The sequence below is a fragment of the Ptychodera flava genome, chromosome 7 (assembly GCF_041260155.1).
Source record: "Ptychodera flava strain L36383 chromosome 7, AS_Pfla_20210202, whole genome shotgun sequence".
Classification (NCBI taxonomy): domain Eukaryota; kingdom Metazoa; phylum Hemichordata; class Enteropneusta; family Ptychoderidae; genus Ptychodera; species Ptychodera flava.
Window position 1 is genome coordinate 25,857,022 of NC_091934.1, and position 19,868 is coordinate 25,876,889.

Below are 19,868 nucleotides of genomic sequence, written 5' to 3' on the forward strand. Positions count from 1 at the left end.
TGGTAATTCGCTTCTCCAGTACCATAGTTTTGTACGGTTACCTCTGATTTCGGTTCTTGATTTCAAAAGTTTGAGCAAAAGTTTATCTTCCAATTTAAGGCGCGTACTTCCTTAACCCATTTTATATCAAGAACGACCTATCCTCAGTATTGACGGGACTTTAATGCGAAAAAAAGCGACCAGACGCCCGCAGCCATTAAAATTTAAGACTCTGTTTGCGACCGGTCGATTAAAATTCCCATCCATTTGTAACTTTTATTCGCATGATATAAAAGGGGCGACCAGAAAGGAAGTAAATGAACTTGAGGAGGCCCGTGGTTTACAGTCGCTTGTTTGAAGAGTAAGTACAAGCCGCTATGGGTCATGATTGTATCTTATAACGACAAGAAAACCACTTCCATTCGCCTTGCAAATTGCATGTGTGAGTCACAACCAAGAAACTGCTTTAAATTTAAGTTCAAAATGCCTCGAGGAAAGTGCTCGCTGATGTACAAATATTGGACATCGTTGAACGACAGCGTTCTTCCGTGTTTTCTCGGAGAGCTGATTCAGACTTTCCAATCGATTGCATCCTGTCGGCTTGAACCCTCGGATCCTGCGTGTGAAATCCTACAGGCGTCTCAGCAGAGACTATCGCTGTCACAATACTTGCATGCCGCGATCGGTCGTTGCCCGTTGTTGTTCTGATAGCAGCGGCCGTACCAGTCAGTGCTCTCCTGCATGTCAGTGACAACAGGTCACCTTTATGATGGATGCGGTCCAGACCGGACTGTGTAAACATACAAACCCAAATGAGAGAGAGAGAGAGAGAGAGAGAGAGAGAGAGAGAGAGAGAGAGAGCATGAAACAAGAAGGCCAGAAAATCCATTGTTATCAGAAAATCGTTCTGCAGTTGAGAAACGCGAGGAAAAACATTCTTGAATGTTGATATCCTGTCTGAAACAAAAAAAATTCCTTATCTGCATCATGAATCGCCCATTTATCACGTGTGTTGTATTTGACACGGACGCGCAACCTCTCCCCCCCCCCCCACTACCGTGTGTATGGCGATCGTTGTAGTTTAGAGATTTATTATCTGCCACATTGCACAAAATGCAACTCCCCTGAGTTTAATGTTACGCTTTCTCGCAATATTAAGTACATATTTTCGAGTACAGACGAGCTGAATACACACAAAGACCTGTGCTTTGTGTTGGTCATTTTTCACGACGCATTTCCGGAGCACAGACCTGGGCAGCAACGGTCACCGGCCCCACGATTGTTCTTCGATTTCAAAACCCGGGGCCTCATTGGGATCGAATATAATGAGTCACTGTTGAAGCTGCAAATATTTGTGGGTATTTCGCGACCTACTTTACTCCACACCCAGTTGAAAGTACGAGTTCAAGGACCTAGTTTGCCATCCTGATGCACCTCCCACCTTCACTGTTTGGCCTCACAGGCGAGGCTTAACGTTGATGGCGCTGTCTTCTTTAAACGGAATGTTTATGATACAACACATACGATGACCCTACTTATTTTTACTCCTTTATTTGCGGAGCAAAATGGCATCTGAACGTAAACATTTCCATGAATAGTATCAAATTTGTCAAATGTAAATCGATTGAGGTTGAATTTAAGGTGTACATCAATGATTTGTGGGATGGGTGGCGCGCGGAAACAAAGCGACCTATATTATAGTGTACAGTCTCGTTTAAAAAAAGGTGAATCAGTCAAGTTCCATGACGTCACCGTCCTTGACAGTGTCGATTGAACCCTGGCGTGAACCTGAATGTACTATTCAAAACGAGGCGATACGCATGCCTTTTCACACGTAATCCACATCAAATTTAGGACACAGCGGCCTTGCAGTCGAATCACCAAGTTCATGGACACTAAATTCCTGACCGTTGCTGGCCCTGTCCAGTGAACTTTGTTTCATAACCGTTTGGTTGAAGGTCTCACTGTTCTAGATATTCAAGAAATAGTTTGAGCCAAGATAAGCACAACTGCATATTATTGTCAAATCTCTCAATGAGAGAACACAGTTCTGACCCTGAAAAGACAGCTTCTTCTCTTTTTGTAAATATTTTATAAAAGAAAACTAGTATGCAGTCTGCGATAGAGTGCCTGGTATATGGCTTGCCTATGATAATATTTACAGAAAAAATTCATGCAAGTAAAATTGCCGCCTAAATACCGACCAGCCTGTCAGGAAACATTCTTTCAACACCAGATACTCACAGCTTAATATTGACAATGTACAGATGTGTGACGAGACTCATATCGTTCTTGTCGAGAAAGTAAGATTCGGATGAATACAGAATGCGCCTCGAGGCACAGAAATTCGGGCTTGTGTGCTCTAGAAAGTCATAGCCAGGCTACAGTTTGTGAGAACACAACTGAACAATTACACTGGCCCTACACGTTTCAACGTTTGCTATTGAAATGTACCGTTTCGTTTCCCGCTTTGGAAGTCCATCTGCCAGAGAGTGGCCGCCATTTTTAACTTTCAATGACGGTACTAAAACTCTGACGCAAATCACCGTTGAAGTTCACGGACACTAAATTCCTGACCGTTGCTGGCCCTGTCCTTTGTTTCATAAGCACTTCGGTTGAAGGTCTCGGTGCTCTAAATGTTCATTTGAAAGTACAGTAAGCCCATATCGGCACAGCAGTTTGAAATGTACTATTTTGAAATGTCTGCCTGTGTGCCAAATTATGCCTGACTCCGATCGGTCAGTGAGCTGTCATTTTTGGTATTTAAAAAAAACGTTTCGTCTACGATAGGTTGCGCACATAACTGTGTGGCTTACCAACATAAATATTTTCAGAACAAAAGTGTATCTTTGCTGCCTAAATCAGATTAAACGTGTGACGACTGACTTGAATCGGAACATTCCTTGACCACAGTCCCAGACGAGATACGAGCTCGATGTTAACAATGAATGTATGATGGGGCTTATCTCGTTCTTGTCGAGAAAGTCAGATGTAGATGAACGGAGAGGAAAGACATTCGGACTGGTACACTCAAAAATGCACTTAAACTACTGCCTGTGAGGACGCAATGGACAGACGTTTATAGATTTTTTTTTTAAATCTACGGTTTCATTTCCCGCTTTGGAATAAGTCAATAACCCTGAGAATAGACGCCACCTTTTCATTTTCAATATCCGTACAAGATTTAATAATTTGCTTCTCCAATCCACGACGCCCTTGTTGCAACTCTTGATTACATAAAGGGAGCAAGCAAGGTTTCCCTTCATAAACCATGCGGAAAAGCTTAACCCACGGCGCTATCATCATGATCGGCCAAGCCCCCCATAAAACAAACAATCCAAGACCGACCTTGCACTCTCGTCTTAGGATAGAGCGAGGCAATTTTAGAAAGCAAGGTGGTTCAGCTTTATTCACAAACACTGTATGAATCGATGGGGGTGGGTGAGATAACAACAAAATAAAAAAAATACACAAGCACAGAAGCGTCGATCACACACAAGGCCAGATTAAACATGCTCCAACCTTAGCACCCTCAGTCACACTGTGCATACGTATATAGAATAATGCTGTTATAATATGTTACATATATACATTCATAGATGCATAGACATACATACATACATACATACATACATACATACATACATACATACATACATACAAGTACATATATGCACGCACAGTATGGTTACCGCATCATCTCTCTCTCTCTCTATTTGTGTATGTCTCTGTCTGTCTGTCTGTCTGTCTGTCTATGTCTGTCTGTCTCTCTCTCTCTCTCTCTCTCTCTCTCCTCTCTCTCTCTCTCTCTCTCTCTCTCTCTCTCTCTCTCTCTCTCTCTCTCTCTCCTCTCTCTCTCTCTCTCTCTCTCTCTCTCTCTCAGCACTGAACATCTTCACAGAAACTGAACGTCCTTTAGTCTCTTGTAGAGTTAAAAAGTAAAAAGGAAGACAATATAAAAGAAGGAAGGTCAATGTATGTCAGCAACAACATCTATTTTCTCCGTCAGAGCAAAAATTAACCATGAGCAGCGAAACAATCAGTAACTGAAATATAGAACCTTAACGTAGCAAATATTTAATAACACACATCTCCTCAAGAATCAACTCGGAAGAGGCCTAAATTTTCTAAAGACTATCGCATAAAACATGATCTTTGACACAAACAATGCATCAAGGGTTTTTTTAAGCATTTTACAGCTTTTCCTGGAAGCCATTTTAATCCCAATTGTCTTCATTGCGAACACAGCTGTCTTGGTATCTCTTCGCTTTTTATTGTGTATCATCGAGGTAGTGATATAGAATAAACTGAAATGGGCCAAAGTCGGTCTTTTGTCATCCTCTTTGTTTCAAGAAAAGGCAAAATACCAATGTCTTAACCCGTCTTGAATTCCAGAAACGCAGATGCATAATGTGATTATTTTCAGATGACAGATATAACCTTACTGTACTACCTACGCGTTGAGGTCGCAGTTCTCTGAGTGCAGGGGACGAGTGTAGGAGCGCCCTCACGATACGGACTTTTCACAGCTCAAACACATGCTTTACGGACATATCTTTCAGCTATACTTTGAAGATGCCGTACGATATATAAGTGATTTTTAAATGCGACGAAATTGAAAAAAATATTACTAAAGAGAGGGATTATGTCATTTTGTTAATAAGACTGCCTGACATCGCTGTTCTCTCGAGCGCGCGCGTATATTGCGATATTTGCGAGACGATGCCCCTGGGGGTGGGTGGGGGTAACACAGTAAAGGTTTCCTACTCGACTATCTATCTATACGTCCACGCACAGTGTATGTATTGCTGTTGGGGCTTGCAAGTGAAATTGTACCTTCTTTCCTCGGGGTGTACACAACAGGTCGGCAGCACGACTCGAGATTAATAGCCGTTTATTTCTGATCACCAAACAGCGCCGTCACAGCATAATGATAATAATAATAATAATTAATTTTTCTAAAGCGATTTCCATCAATAAAATATTAAACCGCTTTACAATAAAATACAAGATGAAAATACAATAATAATAAAAGTACCATAAAAATGCTCTGGTTAAAATACAACAAGTACATTAAAATACTCCGTTAAAAATACAAACACTACAATGCAACATGATACGAACATCAAAACGATGACTTAATCATAGTACTTTCTGAAGAGATATGTTTTCAGAGATGTTTTAAAAGAGGCAACAGATGGTGACAATCTAATTTCTTTTGGTAAGGCATTCCATAAAGTGGGAGCAGCATTAGAAAAAGAACGATAACCAAAGTGTGTTCTGTCCCAGTTCATCGGCTCCAAATTGGTGTGAACGCTGAGCGTGTAAACCGTTTATGAACGTAAACCGTGATAAGATCAGAAAGAATAGCAGGTGCTTGATCGTGCAAAATTTTATACACAAAAAGAAGAATTTTGAAATTAATTCTAGCATGGATAGGCAACCAGTGAAGCTCACACCTCACTGGTGTGATGTGTTCATGCATTTTTGTGCGTGTAACTAGACGAGCAGCAGAATTTTGAAGTAACCGAAGTTTACAGAGGTATTTGTCTTCGACACCGAACAGCAAGTTGTTGCAGTAATCGAGACGTGATGTTACAAAAGCGTGCACAAGTCTTTCAGTGTTTTTACGATCTAAAACATTTCTAATACGACCAATTCTATGTAGAGCGAACGATGCACACTGACATAATTTCAAAATTTGAGTACTCATATCTGCACAGCAATTTAAATAAACACCAAGATCACGGACAGATTTAGACGTAGTAACATCAGTGGTCCCTACTCGAAGAGATGACAGATCAACTGATTTCTTAAACTTTGAACAGAAGTGGATCACTTCTGTCTTAGCATCATTCAAAACCAAACGATTTTCAATCATCCATCGACGAATATCATCGATACAATGTTCAACTATGAATGATGAGTCGACAGCACGCTCACATGTCAGATACAACTGAGTATCATCTGCAAATAACATCAAAGACACCAAAGAAAGCACGGGAAGAAATACACCAGGCTTACTACTGACATAAGCTTAATATTTCACTTCTCCGGAGATTACCTATTCCCGTTGGCCAATAATTCTGAGAAAAGGCTGTCGACAAAATATCACTGACAAGGTCACATGTAACCATCGAGTACTTCAGAATATGAACGTGATCGTGACAAGGAAAAAGAATTTTTGCGGTCTGAGGGAGCGGTCGACGAAATCCACGCTTACATGCAAAGAATGTTTGCCTTAATAGCATTTGAAACGCTACAAAGACTGGAATTCTTTGTAAAGTCCGGTGACGCAGGGTGGAGTTCACCGCCCATGCTGACCGGTGAAAATACCATAATAGCGAACACACTGATTGAATTTAGATAATTACTACAGAACGAGTGTGACCTTTTCTGTAGGAAGCCAAGAGAATAAAAATAAAATGGTGGTGACGTTATTTGAATAAAAATAAAACGGCGGTGACGTTATCGCCAGTTCCAATGTCGATTATATATCAGAGATTTCAATGTCTAATGGGTGAAACGCTTTCCAGAGATGAGCATCAATACCAGTACTTGACTCTAGAGGGCGACATTCTCATGCTAGTATATTCGGCCGTTTCGACTCTCACGCTTGGGCGACAGGTGTTGCCTCATTTCGCGACTCCGCGTACAGTTGATGGCAAGTTTAGTAAAATGTTTATATAGATTTCAGCTTGAGGCGTATCTTCATTGGAAACACCGTAGCTAGTAATCAGGAGGTTTGGCAAATGTGTGTAAAGGTGCAGTATTTATAGCTGTCGGTAAATTTTAATGTATTTTGTATAACATGGAACAAGTTGAAATGAATTTCATTTCTCTCTTGTGTGTCTTATAAAAGGATTTAAGAAAGAAATTTCTCCCATCTTACTGTCATGAATTCCCATCAATGATAACATTTTCATCACTTTTAAAGTCTATAAACTCATGTACTTTATTTCATCTGTCAAAATTGACTTTCTATGGTTTCAAACTAAGAGAACAATCGTTAAAAGACAGGTAAATTTTCTGAATTTTTCTTATTTGTATAACTTGAGTTGCCTGCTATTTGTACAACCCTACCCCAATTCATTTATGTTTCTGTATGTAACTTTAAATGTATCAGAGGCTGGAGGCCTAGCAAAGCGAATCTCTCTCCCCCACTCTCTCTCTCTCTCTCCTCTCACTCTCTCTCCCTCTCTCTCTCTCTCTCTCTCTCTCTCTCCTCTCTCTCTCTCCTCGATCTGTATGTGTATGTGCATATATATATATATATATATATAATATATATATATATATATATATATATATCGAAGTATACATATGTCCTCGTGGGAAATTACAGTGCTCGATGCGAAAAGCAGAGCGTTATAAATAATAATACAAATTACTTCAAGTACAAAGTAATAATATCTGTTACTTAAGTTTCATGCATCCTGCAATCTTCAGACAGAAGTGAAAGGATTCTCAATAACACTCTCATTTATATGTATGGGACGTACCATTGCATTTGTAGGTGGTGTTAAAGTTTGATAAATAATATCTGTTTTGGTGGCGACATTTTGAAACCAACTCAAAGCGTTTATTAAGAGCGTAGATTTATCAGCATTGCATGCATTGATAATGTGTAGCTTTTCTGATATACAAAGATTACATCACTTGCTATTTTAGAGTAACTTGATACTTTGTCAAAAATTGACTACGAAATATTAAGACTTGGTCCTTACTTTTTAAGTTCCATACAAACTTGATAACTCTGTACTGTTTTTGTATTTCTCGTTACCGAACGATTGCATGTGGTTAGTGAAGTGCGTCTTGAAGGTGTTATCAGTGAGGCCGATGTAAACCTTCTCCGTGTTTTCCTCCGTTGATACCTTGGCCTTGTTAACCACGCCTCTGACTTGACAGTTACCTTTCAAGGGAAATTCCGACTTGACCCGGCAATTAAAATCAGCTGGTTGATCCTTACACTAATCTCCGGTGATTACCCTCTTATTATGCGATTTGATTATACTTGCCATATCCTTCATACAACTATAACTCACTTTAATTGTATTCCCATTGAATATCTTGTGAAGTTTAGACCCCTTTGGAAAGTGTTTGCCAACAAGTTGAAGAAATTTCTTGCCGATATTAGTTTCCAAACAAAAACAGGAAACGTCAAATCACATGTTTCAACCCACCCCTTTCAGAAAGAACGTGGAAACTATGGGCAAGAAAATCGCTTCTCAGCCTTTTGGCTGAGATTATGTGTGTATAAATGAACACTGTGCCATAGAAGTATGTTCTTTTGAACAAGCTTCAACGAATTAAGGTGCTCGCCGTTCACTAAGAATTCAATATAGACGCCCACGAACGCGAACGTTACCTCACAATGCGAATAAATCAAATGTACACATGCGAATCTATGTGGTTCATCTAGATCAATGAAACGTCTAGATGAGCCTGTATTTCTTTTGCATGGTTGACAAACGGGCTTTGCACCACACAAATCGATACAAAAACTCCGTGAATAACGCTTGTCTTTGGTACGACACTGACAATCAACACAGAAAGAATCGAGGCCTCTTTTGTTTTGTCTTGAGAAGACAACTTTAGAAATTTACGTCAATAACATCGATTTTCCATTTTCTAAACAACAGGGATCGTCTAGCTTTGGCGTTGCGTTGCACAAAATGAGTAGAAATGGCCAGGCTCCCTTACCATCGTACGGGCTTTGTAAAACAACCTGCGCCCGCTTGAACGCCGTTAGTCTTCGGAAATCATCCCACCCGTAAGGTCCGGCACGATGGGAAACAGTCTGCTGGTGTCGCCATCTCTGCCTAAGGTTGAAGTCCGCGAAAACGGTGGTGAAGACGCGCCGATATTGCAGCCTTGGAGAAGGCCGCGCCTCAAGGCAGACTGGTTGGTCGTGAAAGATGAAATTCTCGCCGAAGAGCTCCTGGAAATGAAGATTAACGAGGTCGAAATTGGGAGATACAGCTATGAAATGCGGGCTGCCAAGGACGGCTTGGACGAAATGACGGACATGCTGAGAGCCGAACAGGAACTGCTTCTCAAAAAACTGCGTCGTCAAGAGCTGAAAGACTTCTTCTTCAAGTTGCACTGGCTGGACAAACAGGACAAGACGTCGGCCAAATCCAAGAGGAAACGGTGGGTTCGCGCCTTAACGGAGGACGAGAAAGTGGTCCACAACTGGGACCCCGAAAAATCCGAGACCCTTGAGGAACTTGTCTCGAAGCTGAAGCAAGAGCACCGGCGTTTGAGAGACGAACCACTGCAGGGGGACGACTCCGAGGACAGCGACGAGTCGGACTTCGAATGGCCGACCGAGCAAGAAGATCTGTTGAAGGCGCGAGAGAACATCCGTCGTACTAGAGAAAGAAAACACAGGGATACAGCCAGACAGTTTCTGGATGGCGACGTGACCTTAGAGGAAGCCTGTCGACGAGAGGTTCGGCTGAAACGGCGAGCGATCTCCAGAGCCGAGGAGGAGAAAGCACTCTCCGATGTTTTGATGAGGAAAAGTATGAATGATCATGTCAAGGACCTGCTGGATTTGGTCGATCCTAATGATTTGTACTCGCCGTCGAGATCTAGAAGCCAAACCGGGTCAGTTTCAGAACAGGACTCACAAAAGGCTTCCTCTCCTGTCGAGGAATCGACCAACCAATCTCGGTCTTCACCAGAATCACGCAAAGCGTCTGGATCTAATGTGAGGGAACTGCCAGACGAGTCTAACGATTCTCTGTCTAGACCTAAAAGCAAAGACGGGTCTGTGTCAGATAGAGGGTCTAACAACGCGTCCCCTCCTGTCGGGGAATCAGCCGACAAACCTGCATCTGGGAAGGGGTCACGGAACAGCCCGGCATCTAGGTCTTCACCAGAATCACGCACAGCCTCTGGATCTAATGTGAGGAAATCGTCGGTCGAATCTACTGAGCAGCGTTCTCCATCAAGACCTAAAAGCAAAGACCGCTCGGTATCAGATAGAGGGTCAAACAATGAGTCCCCTCTTGTCAGGGAATCGGACGACAACCCTATATCTGGGAAGGGGTCACGGAACAGCTCGGCATCTAGGTCTACACCAGAATCACGCAAAGCCTCTGGATCTAATGCGAGGAAATCGTCTATCAAATCTAACGAGCCGCGTTCTCCCTCTAGCCCCAAAAGCAAATCCGGGTCTGTGTCAGATAGAAAATCAAACAACAAGACCCCTCTTGCAAGGGAAGCTGCCGACAAACCTGTATCAGGGAAGGGGTCACGAAACAGCTCGGCATCCACAAAGCAATCGGATAGAGACTCGCGCTCTTCTTCCGTTCGCGAAGCCCGCGAAGCTCGCACTAACTCGGCCAATAAACCCAAGGAGGAGGCCATTTCAACCAAGGGATCTCGCAAAAACTCCGCGGCCTCGACCAAGAAATTCGACATCGAACCAATTTCTGGTGCAGAAACGGGCAAAGATCTTGCTCTACCGGACAATGAACCTGCCACAAATGAAAATGAAATCGAACCGCTTCCTGAACGCGAATCGGACCGGGAATCGGACGGTGACGGGGGCGTCGATTCCGACGCTGATTCGCAGAAGCCCTCCGAAAAATCCACCGACTTCCCGCACAGGGTGGTCCATAGCGCCAGACTCAAAGAGATTCGGAAGAGGTATTTGGAAGGAGATCTTTCCAAAATGGAAGCTGCAATCGTCGAGAACGAAGTCGATAGAGAGTTTGTGAAACAAGAAAATCTTATGCAGGATTTGAAGAATACGAAATGTTAACAGGTGGTTTTGTTGTGACGTCAAACGATTTAACAGAAGATGTGTAAAATCTTTCTTTACATGAGTTACTGTAATATTTATTTTTATGTGAAAAACAGACGATCGTTATCTGCAACCAGAGACCCTAGTCTACGATGTGATCCTGAACTGTTGATTCGGCTAGTACATGCCGTAGAAAAGGCGGGCTAGACGATTAGGGATGAAGACATTATATTACGAGGACTGACGAGGAGTCCCGATAAAATTGGCATTAGGTGTAAAGATATCGATTTATTTTGGGGATATAATTTATATAAATATAACTGTTTCAATATATTTGGTGAGTCTATGGTGAGTAGTTTTAACTACATGTAGATGAACGAAGGTTCTTCGTCTCTTGCATGGTGGACCATGGCACGGACACGGACGGTACCGAGAGTATCGGAAGACAAAATATGAAGGCACTTTCTCATCGCTTGTGTGGTGCGCCACCAGCGACAAATTATAGAAACGCGAAGCTGGGCATGAGAAATGAGAAAACCGAGATCGAGAGCAACAAATACACACTTTGTCTTTTGTTGGCAGGGAATGAATGAAAGTCCAGCCAACTCTTTATGAGGTTCACTCAAGATGGAGTGCGAGTCATTTTACCTTTTATTGTCAGTTGGGAGTTGCACACATTCGTCGACAGTCGTGATCAATTACATTTTTAATAGCTGTTCAATATCTAGCATACTGCTCTGGACGCCATGCTATGAGTGCAGTAAAAGGGTACGGTCGGATGGCGCGTTACAGCGATGCACAGGGTTTACTCTCGACTGCGCAAGTGAGTGCGCATATTTCGAGCCATTTTTTGTGCCATTTTCTTTGAAAGTTACTGATAGAGCTAAAATCGCTCATAAATCAGCAAGCAAATACGTCCATGTGAGGTGATCGAAGCGCATAGTTATAATGACCTGTGAATTTACTGTTGTTTCTGCCGTTTTGTCGTCTGAGACTGTCCCCTAATTCTGTACGTGTCGGCGAGAGAGAAAATATCGAAACGAAATTCTGAAACAGTATCTGTTGCATGCAGTTGTTTGCCAGAAATGCTGACAAAAAATTCTGACAGGTAGATATTTCCTTAAGGGCAGGTGATGTCTGTCATAATTTGTTGAAATAAAATCAGCATGTACTGACAATTTCTCCCTGTGTAATCAGTTACTGTACCGTTATACGTATATTTGCCGCTTATGCTTACAGCTACAGCACGCACAACTATCAACAGAAATGCGCAAAAATCAAACGGAGAAGTCTAGTGACATTTACAGTGACGTATGCTGCTGTTTTTACTTGATAATGACTAGCGATTCTACGATTTGTAAAATGACGCGGTTATGAATAAAGTAAATGGTGAAATATAGAAGTGGTTGTCAATAGCAAATGCCATCCAGTGCAAGAAAATGAAAAAAAAAAATACGTGTGAGGAGGGTTAAACCTCAATTCATTTAAATTTCTATGCAACAGAGTAGCGGTTGCAATAATATTATTGTGTATCAGAAAGTAATATATGAAAGGAATTACGTTTAGCAAGTGTCATATTTTGTGACTCATCACCCTGAGAAAAGCTTCCTGAAAAAAATAGTTAGTGCCTTTGTACAACATTCATAGATGATATCATTCGACTTATTCATTTCAATAAAGTCACAGAACTACGGAGCTTTTCATAAAAACCGGGCATTTAGTCTGAGTCCTGCATAACATTTCTATCACCTCTCGAATGTGTCTCGATGACAGATTTCCGGACTCTCAAACTTTAACAATACAATTTGGGTCTGCCACTTGAGGAGACCCACTTTGCAGCACATAGAAAAAAGTTAAATTTTCAGCTTTATATTATTTGTGAAAATCGAAAATATATCTTTCCCCATAAAGTTAACGCAGGGATGGCGGCCATTTTGAATTTCAAGTGTTGGTACATATTGGTTAATTTGTTTCTCTGGTACCAAATTTTTGTACGGAGACCTCTAATTCTGTGCCGTTTTTGTTTCGAAAGGGAATGGTTTAAAACTTTCCTTTAGATAAGTTTAGGCAAAAGTTTGAGTGTTTCACGTCCGAGGTGCTTACTGCCTTAATTTTATGCACATATTTGTAGTTTGCAAAATCGATGTCCTGACGCGGAGCTCTGCTACTCTGCCGCGTTGGTATCATGATAAGAACGAAGTGTCTATTACTAATGAATGATGTATTCATATAGTGAGGATGGATTTCATAACAGGATATTAAGCGTTTCATAAAACCTCTCCAATTTACAGCAAGGTGGGTGGTCTATCAGACCACCCACCTTGCTGCGCTTCACACCAAGATAGATGGCCTGTCAGAACCAGCAGTTCAATGATGAGCATATTATATTTATTTCTGGAATATACCAAAAATGATGTTGTCATTCTATTCAATCCACAGTTAAGGTCAAAGTTATCAAACACTCACCAAGAACATTTAACAATGTTATTCACTTCACTTGTCAAGCAGTATCATGTCAACTACACTGTACAGTTATATTTCAAGACATTGAAAATACGGCAACTACTGTGCCCTGGGACACAATAATGTAACAATCACCTGTATTGTGATTGGTCCACGAATTCATCAATTTGGTCATTTTGATGCATTGTGCACGATATTAAGCAAGTAGATATTCTCCATTGATGATTGGTCATTATCATTTTATTTGCATATTCAAATAGTGCTCATTAATAAACATTGCTTCATATATATATATTTATTATTATCGGGTGATTAAGCATTACGTGCATTTGAAAGGAAAATACTGATACTGTCATAATTATCTTATGAGAAAAAAAAGTTTTACACCTTCTTGGTATTTCAGTTTGCAAATTTATTGACTCAGCAGATAAAATGTTTATTAGTCAGTGATGGCAGTGACAGTGAACCAACCCTGACAGATATATTGTGTCTCGCAATAAAAAATCACCGAATGAAACTTAGGGTGGGCCATTTAACATCCTTGGAAGATTTCCGAAAAATAAAGATTTCCAGCCAACGAAAATAAAATCGGCTAGAGAAGGCTTGACCAAAAAACGGCGGGGAGAGTGGAAGAGTGGAAAACAATAATGTATAATGGATCAGGTAAAAGAATATAATGCTACCTCATCAATCTCAATCTTCCAGAACCCCCCCCGCCCCCTCCTAGAATACCAAATAGTTCACCCCTTCGTTAGAATTCCTCTTCCTGTACTCGGCATGTAAAACTGTACGCATGGTCAGAAATATGACATTTTAACACTCCTTTGTATCATTGAGGGATATTGGGTGTATGGGGTCAAAGGTCAACCTCCAAATCTTTATTCTCCAACATTGGTTAAAGCTTCCACTCTCCCAAACATTCAGTCTTGTAAAGTGTGTGTCATTCAATTGTTTATCTGGTAAGTATTTGTACTATGACTAGTCTAACTAAAATCTAGGCCCTCGCTGGCATATTGAGCCCACTGAGAAGTGAAGCTGCGTTTCATAAACTACGATAGAATTCATTGTCAAAGTATTGTACATTAAATGTGAAATATTCAAGATGGCTATCACTGTACATACACTACAGTCAGTATTTTTACCAAATTTGGAGAAGACAGGTGAGTGATTTTGACAGCAATGCAACATTTCTTGTGTCTCCTCGACTTACTTGGCCATGTAGGTACAAGTACAACTAGCAAAACTAGTGAAATAGCTAGGAACACTCACTGGCTAATCATACTTCACAAAAACACTGACAAGGTGAGTGGACAAACACAAGGTCAGATGATAGGTACAGTTCAATTTCATGACTAATTTACATTTTCAAGCAGCTTGATATAAAAGAAACTCTTCCTTCTCCGCCACTGTCTCTGACCAGCGTGACCTTCTACGCAAAGACACTATGTTCACTATGAGCAAGCCATAGGCATTATATGTATCAGAGCGAACTTCAATTATCTGCAAAGGAAGAAAATTGTACACTCATCAGACTGTACAGCATTTCAAGCATTCCGAATGACGCTGATCGATTCTAAATCAAGGTCAGTTCGGGATGGGTACACCACTTTCAAGTTACCGCCATCATCCAAGACCTTCACTTGCTGTACTCTCAGTTCCCTCTTGGACTTCGCGGAGTCTGCCTCTGTGCCCTCTGACCCCTCATCGCCGGCGACCTCTGACCTTTCACCTTCGGACTTGATGATGTCGAGCATCTGCCTGAGCAGGGCGTCAAGCACTTTCTTGCAGACGTCTTGGCTGGTGGAACTTGTCACTTCGATGAAAATGTTCTTCGTGCTCTTAGAGATCTACGAAAGGGAAAAGTTTGAAAATATAGCTTCAAGGTGGTCAACATAGCAGGAAGACTTCCATTTATAATACTTTTGTGCAGGGAAAGTGTTAAAAAGGCTTACTCAGCAGTATTTTTACCCTTATTCAGCAAACTACACTGTCGCAACAAGACACAGAAAGTCTGTCAAGATTTTACCATGGATATTCTGCAAAAGTGGCACCTGATATGAATGCACTTTTGCATCAAATATAAAATGTTGGAGGCCAGATTACTGAAAAAAAACCCCAGCTTTTCAGAGGGACTATCTCCACTTCTGATATCTTCATGTCTTAAGAGTATCTCTAAAAATGGTTAAAGTTAACAAACAAATAAGACTAAGGAATATAAAAGGCTTGCTTCTCATCCTGGGTATCTTACAAAGACAGTGTAGTAACAACATGTTTCTTAAATGTATTTCATTTTGTTTTGTTTTGTTTTAGTGGTGAATGTGAAAAAAATGGTTGATGTGGTTTATCTATGTTGATCATGAGAATGAAAAAGCGTTGAGTATTCCTGACTTAAATAGTGGGAGAAAATAACTGACACATATCCTTTTCAGTAACCCTACCCTCCCTTACCCTTTCACCACAATGGTTTGGCCATAACCAATTGTTACAAATGGTGATGGTGGACCTGTTTACAAAGAATCTGGGGTGAACTGGTCAGAAATAATTTTTTTTTATGGATTGCAAGAGAAGATTGCAAATAATCAGATGTTCATCAGTGTTTTTGTTAAGGCCAGTACCCCGGTAAATGTTACCGGGGTTCCCCAGTCATTTTACCAGGGTTCCCCTAGGTATATCAATGCAATGAGATTAGGGGACAGTAGCAATGTTACCGGGGTTCCCAAATCATTTACCGATATTCCCAAACCTTAGCAAAAACACTGTTCATACTTGACATATCATATGTACAGACAATACTACTGGAAATATCACTCAAGCCCACATGTAAAAAGGTCAGGCCACTTACTTTGGTTGGGTCACAGTTGGTGATTGGTGGAAAACTGATCACTTGACCATCTTTGTCCAATAGGCATGGATATTTCGGACAGCCCCTGACAAGCTCCAGGTACCTACACAGCACAAAAATTGTAGCACATTTCTCATAAGATTCTCGTATTAAAATACAGAACATGAAATTTTTTGCCCTGGGTGATTGATCGTTGAATATAAGAGGAACGGAAAATATGTAAGATATTACGCTCCTCCGAATTGAAAGACTAAAAACATTTGCTTAAACTTTTCCATAGGAAACTTTACACCATTCCATTGTGAAATCAAGGATAACAATCTGGGATAACTCTGCCAATTTGGTACTGGAGAAACAAATTACCTAATATTTACCAAAACTTGATATTCAAAATGGCTGGCAATCCTTTATAAACTCTGTGGAGAAGATAACATTTTCAATTTTCACAAAAATAAGTCGGCGAAAACTTTATTTACGCCATGGGCTCCAAATAAACCCTCCAAGTGGTAGACCATAAAGCAATGTAAACGTTTGAGAGTCTGAATATCTGTCCCCAAGGTGGATAATAACGAATATTCCCTTACTTATGAATGCCACTGACAGTGTTTCTCTTCTTTTCTTTACGGAGTGTTTCAGCTTCCTCCCAGAGTTGTTTGACCAACGACTCAGCTGTGATCTCCTTCTTCTTGCCCAAAGGTGTCAGCTGAGAGGATAAAAGAAAATTTCACATCAGCATGATTTTTATGACAAATGGTGGTACAATTGTTATGAATAGCCAGCCCTCTTTTCTGCCAGTAAGGTGCATATCCATTTTAATTCACTGTCTGAAAAAGATTATACTTGTATGTTTGTCATTGTTTTCTCGCAACTTTCATGTTTCTACCTAGTCAAGTTTGTAAAGCATGTTCCGTATCAAATAATGGACATGACTTTTTGAAGACACTTACAAATATACATAATATGGTATATGTTTTCTCAGTGAATGTTAACCATGGTGATTTCTTTATTGACTAAAATGGCTTTGTAGCATTGGAGTTGTAAGATGCTCCAAAGATGAAAAGATAGTGACAGTCAGAGAAAGAACAGGTCCAGTATTCTGCAGATGCATCGCAGTGTTCTCCCCAGAGCTATTATAGAGTGGTGGCCGCCACTCTATAATTTTTGGTAAACAATAGAAACTCATTACCATAACAATTACATTTATTGTTATGCAAATTAGCCACCACTCTATCAGAAAATCCTGGGGAGATCACTGCATCAAAATGTTAGGTCCTCACAATTCCTAATTCAGCTCTGACTGAAACTCTTGGCAACTTTTTTATGAAATGAAAACAACTACCTGATGAGAGGAAATAGGAATTCATACACTTACTAGAACTTGAGTCGGGGGCAGTGCATCATAATAGAGTGGTCCCTTTACCAAGGACAGATCATGAGTCGCTATGGTTGCCGCTGTCCTCTTCTGACCCAGTGTGTCGTGTAATTTTGTCTGAAAATACACACGCAATAGAAAGATAAGTAATTGATTGAAATGAACAATGATGTATGCATACTTCAGGACAGGTCACCACTTTTAATTTGGTACCTGATATCTTTTCAATCAAAAAGTTAACCTTCAGGAGACTTAGATTATAATTATTAGTTGCTCCCCAAGTCAATCTCATGATAAGCAATATTTCATGAGGTACAGTATACGTAGAGTACAGTGATTTCAAAATCATGGGATCAGAGAGACCTAGCTCATAAATTTTTTTAAAACATATTGATGTGCCATTTCTGAGGCTTGACACACCAGACTTGGCACAGAATTTGTGTAGGGCTAGCATTGTGCCAAAGTCCATGGTCCTGCAGCCTAGTTGGTGGCCAAGATACATTGTTTATCGGTTTATTGCATTGGATCAGCCAACCAGTCTGCAGGATAACTGAATTATTGGATGCAGGTCCCAGCAGCCATCTCATAATGCAAAGTATGAAACTGAAATTTGAATTTCTCATATTCAAACTTGATCTTGGTTCAAAATTGAAATGAATTTATATCAAAAACTGTTGGAGTTAGATAAACACTAACGCTGTTTCCACCAAAATTACACATTCCATAAATAGAGCTGATCGCAAATGACGTAATTTTTTCTCTCATTAATATGCATAAGAAAAAATTTGTCCGCATTTTCAGTATTAACGATGAAAATAAAACATGCTAGTGTTAAAATGGCTACAAAAGTCACACTAATTCGAGCATATGAATTTATGGCTCTTGGCAAGAAGCTGCAACAACAGCTGCGCATACTTGTAGGATGGTTTGAATCTTAAAGGCAAGGACTTGATCCCCAGGATCAAGTTTGATCTAATCTTTAAGAGTATTATGGAGGTGTCATAGCCTTTTGTTTTTCATCGACGAAATTGTAATCCAGTGAGTAAATTTCCTTGCAAGACAATCTGACACCGACACAGGCCTTTAAAAAGGCCTGTGCCACCGTGTCTAACAGGGAAAGCTACTTATTAGATTACAATTTCAATGGAAAACAAAAGGCTATGACACTCAATAATCCTCTTATAGACGATAACAAACTTAATCCAATGGATCAAGTTCCTGGCCTTTAACACTAAAGATCTGTTCATTTGTAGACACTTTTGTCATTATTTTCATTATCTAGTGGTCTATACCTGAGCCGTGATGAACTTCTTGAACGTTCCACCTTTTTCTAAATCATAGTCACGGACAATACAACACACGATGTAGGGTCTCACATCTGCTATGTTATCGGTCATGTTAACTTCAACACCCAACCCCTCTGATACATGCAACACTCGTATAACATCCTCAGCCAGGGTTTCAACATCGACCTGGGAAGACCCTCCCTTCTTCCCCTTTTTCTTCTTGCCCCCCTTGCCGCCCTCCGTCAAGCCCCCTTTGCCCTTTCTCGCCGGGTTCGACCTCTGTACATGAGTTCGAACGTAGTCAAGCACCGATTTGGTGGCGCATTGCTGTACCATCTTGACCAGACGGCGGTCTTTGAAACAGTTCTCGCGGAAATCAGTCTCTCGTAGTTTTTGGCAATCAGCAATTTCTGCCGGCAATGACTCGAGTTTATTGTGCGACAAATCGAGAACCTTCAACGCTGGAAGTTCGCAAATGTCCGAGCTGAGCACTGATATGTTGTTATGGTTAGCTCTAATTTCACTCAAATGCGCCATGCAGGGGTTGAAGAACTCTACCGGGAAGTCAGAAAGTTGGTTTTTGGAGACGTTGATGACGGTCAGTCTCTCCATTTCACCCATCTTTGTCGGCAGCGATGTCAGCTTGTTGATGCTTACATCACACGTATGCAGGGATTTGAGCTGAGTAAACTCTTCCGGTAAACATTCAAGCTCGTTTCTGGACAAGTCCAGAGTTGACAACTGATGCAAATCGCCGATTGACGAAGGCATATGTTTCAGTTTGTTTCCTCGGAGTATCAGACTTGTCAAGTTTTCCAGGACACCGATGCTGTCAGAAATGCGCTCCAGACAAGTTTCAGAAATTTCAAGGAAATTCAACAATTGCAATGTATAGATTGACTCATCTAGACTATTTTCCTTGATTCTTTCGGAAACATTGCCTCCAGATAAGACCAGTTCTCGCCGCTTTTCGCTCTGTGCCTGCCGTACTTCTGGCCATGTTGATTCCGCCATATTGAGCAATCCCTTTAATGATTTACCCATTTACGGCAACACGTCAACGACAACTGAAATACTTTTAAACAAGTATGTCGACGAAAGTAAATGTAACACATTTTGTAAAACTTACAAAATCTATAAAAATTTCAAGTAACTGTTTTTGAATGGAAG

General features: G+C 40.8%; 2 protein-coding genes across 2 annotated transcripts; one reads left to right on the forward strand and one right to left on the reverse strand.

The window, feature by feature from the left end:
• Positions 1-8,767: 8,767 nt before the first annotated feature.
• LOC139136404 (dentin sialophosphoprotein-like) lies at positions 8,768-10,753 on the forward strand. The gene has a single exon (XM_070704128.1). It carries the CDS (start codon positions 8,768-8,770, stop codon positions 10,751-10,753), a length of 1,986 nt encoding a protein of 661 aa, XP_070560229.1.
• A 2,348-nt stretch (positions 10,754-13,101) lies between these two features.
• LOC139137118 (leucine-rich repeat-containing protein 47-like) lies at positions 13,102-19,725 on the reverse strand. The gene is made up of 5 exons (XM_070705077.1): positions 18,705-19,725; positions 17,413-17,529; positions 16,625-16,743; positions 16,041-16,143; positions 13,102-15,045 (listed from the first exon to the last, which is right to left on the reverse strand). The coding sequence occupies exons 1-5, from the start codon at positions 19,710-19,712 to the stop codon at positions 14,743-14,745; spliced, it is 1,650 nt and encodes a 549-aa protein (XP_070561178.1). The 5' UTR covers positions 19,713-19,725; the 3' UTR covers positions 13,102-14,742.
• Between the last annotated feature and the right edge of the window lie 143 nt (positions 19,726-19,868).

What these genes read in the sequence shown, in the direction of transcription:
- LOC139136404 (XM_070704128.1), top strand. Translation starts at nt 8,768, where the DNA reads ATGGGAAACAGTCTGCTGGTGTCGCCATCTCTGCCTAAGGTTGAAGTC.
- LOC139137118 (XM_070705077.1), bottom strand. Translation starts at nt 19,712, where the DNA reads ATGGCGGAATCAACATGGCCAGAAGTACGGCAGGCACAGAGCGAAAAG. An exon ending in AGAAGTTCATCACGGCTCAG is followed by an intron (nt 17,530 to 18,704) that starts GTATAGACCACT and finishes GTGTATTTTCAG; the next exon opens with ACAAAATTACACGACACACT. An exon ending in CCAACTGTGACCCAACCAAA is followed by an intron (nt 15,046 to 16,040) that starts GTAAGTGGCCTG and finishes TCCCTTTCGTAG; the next exon opens with ATCTCTAAGAGCACGAAGAA.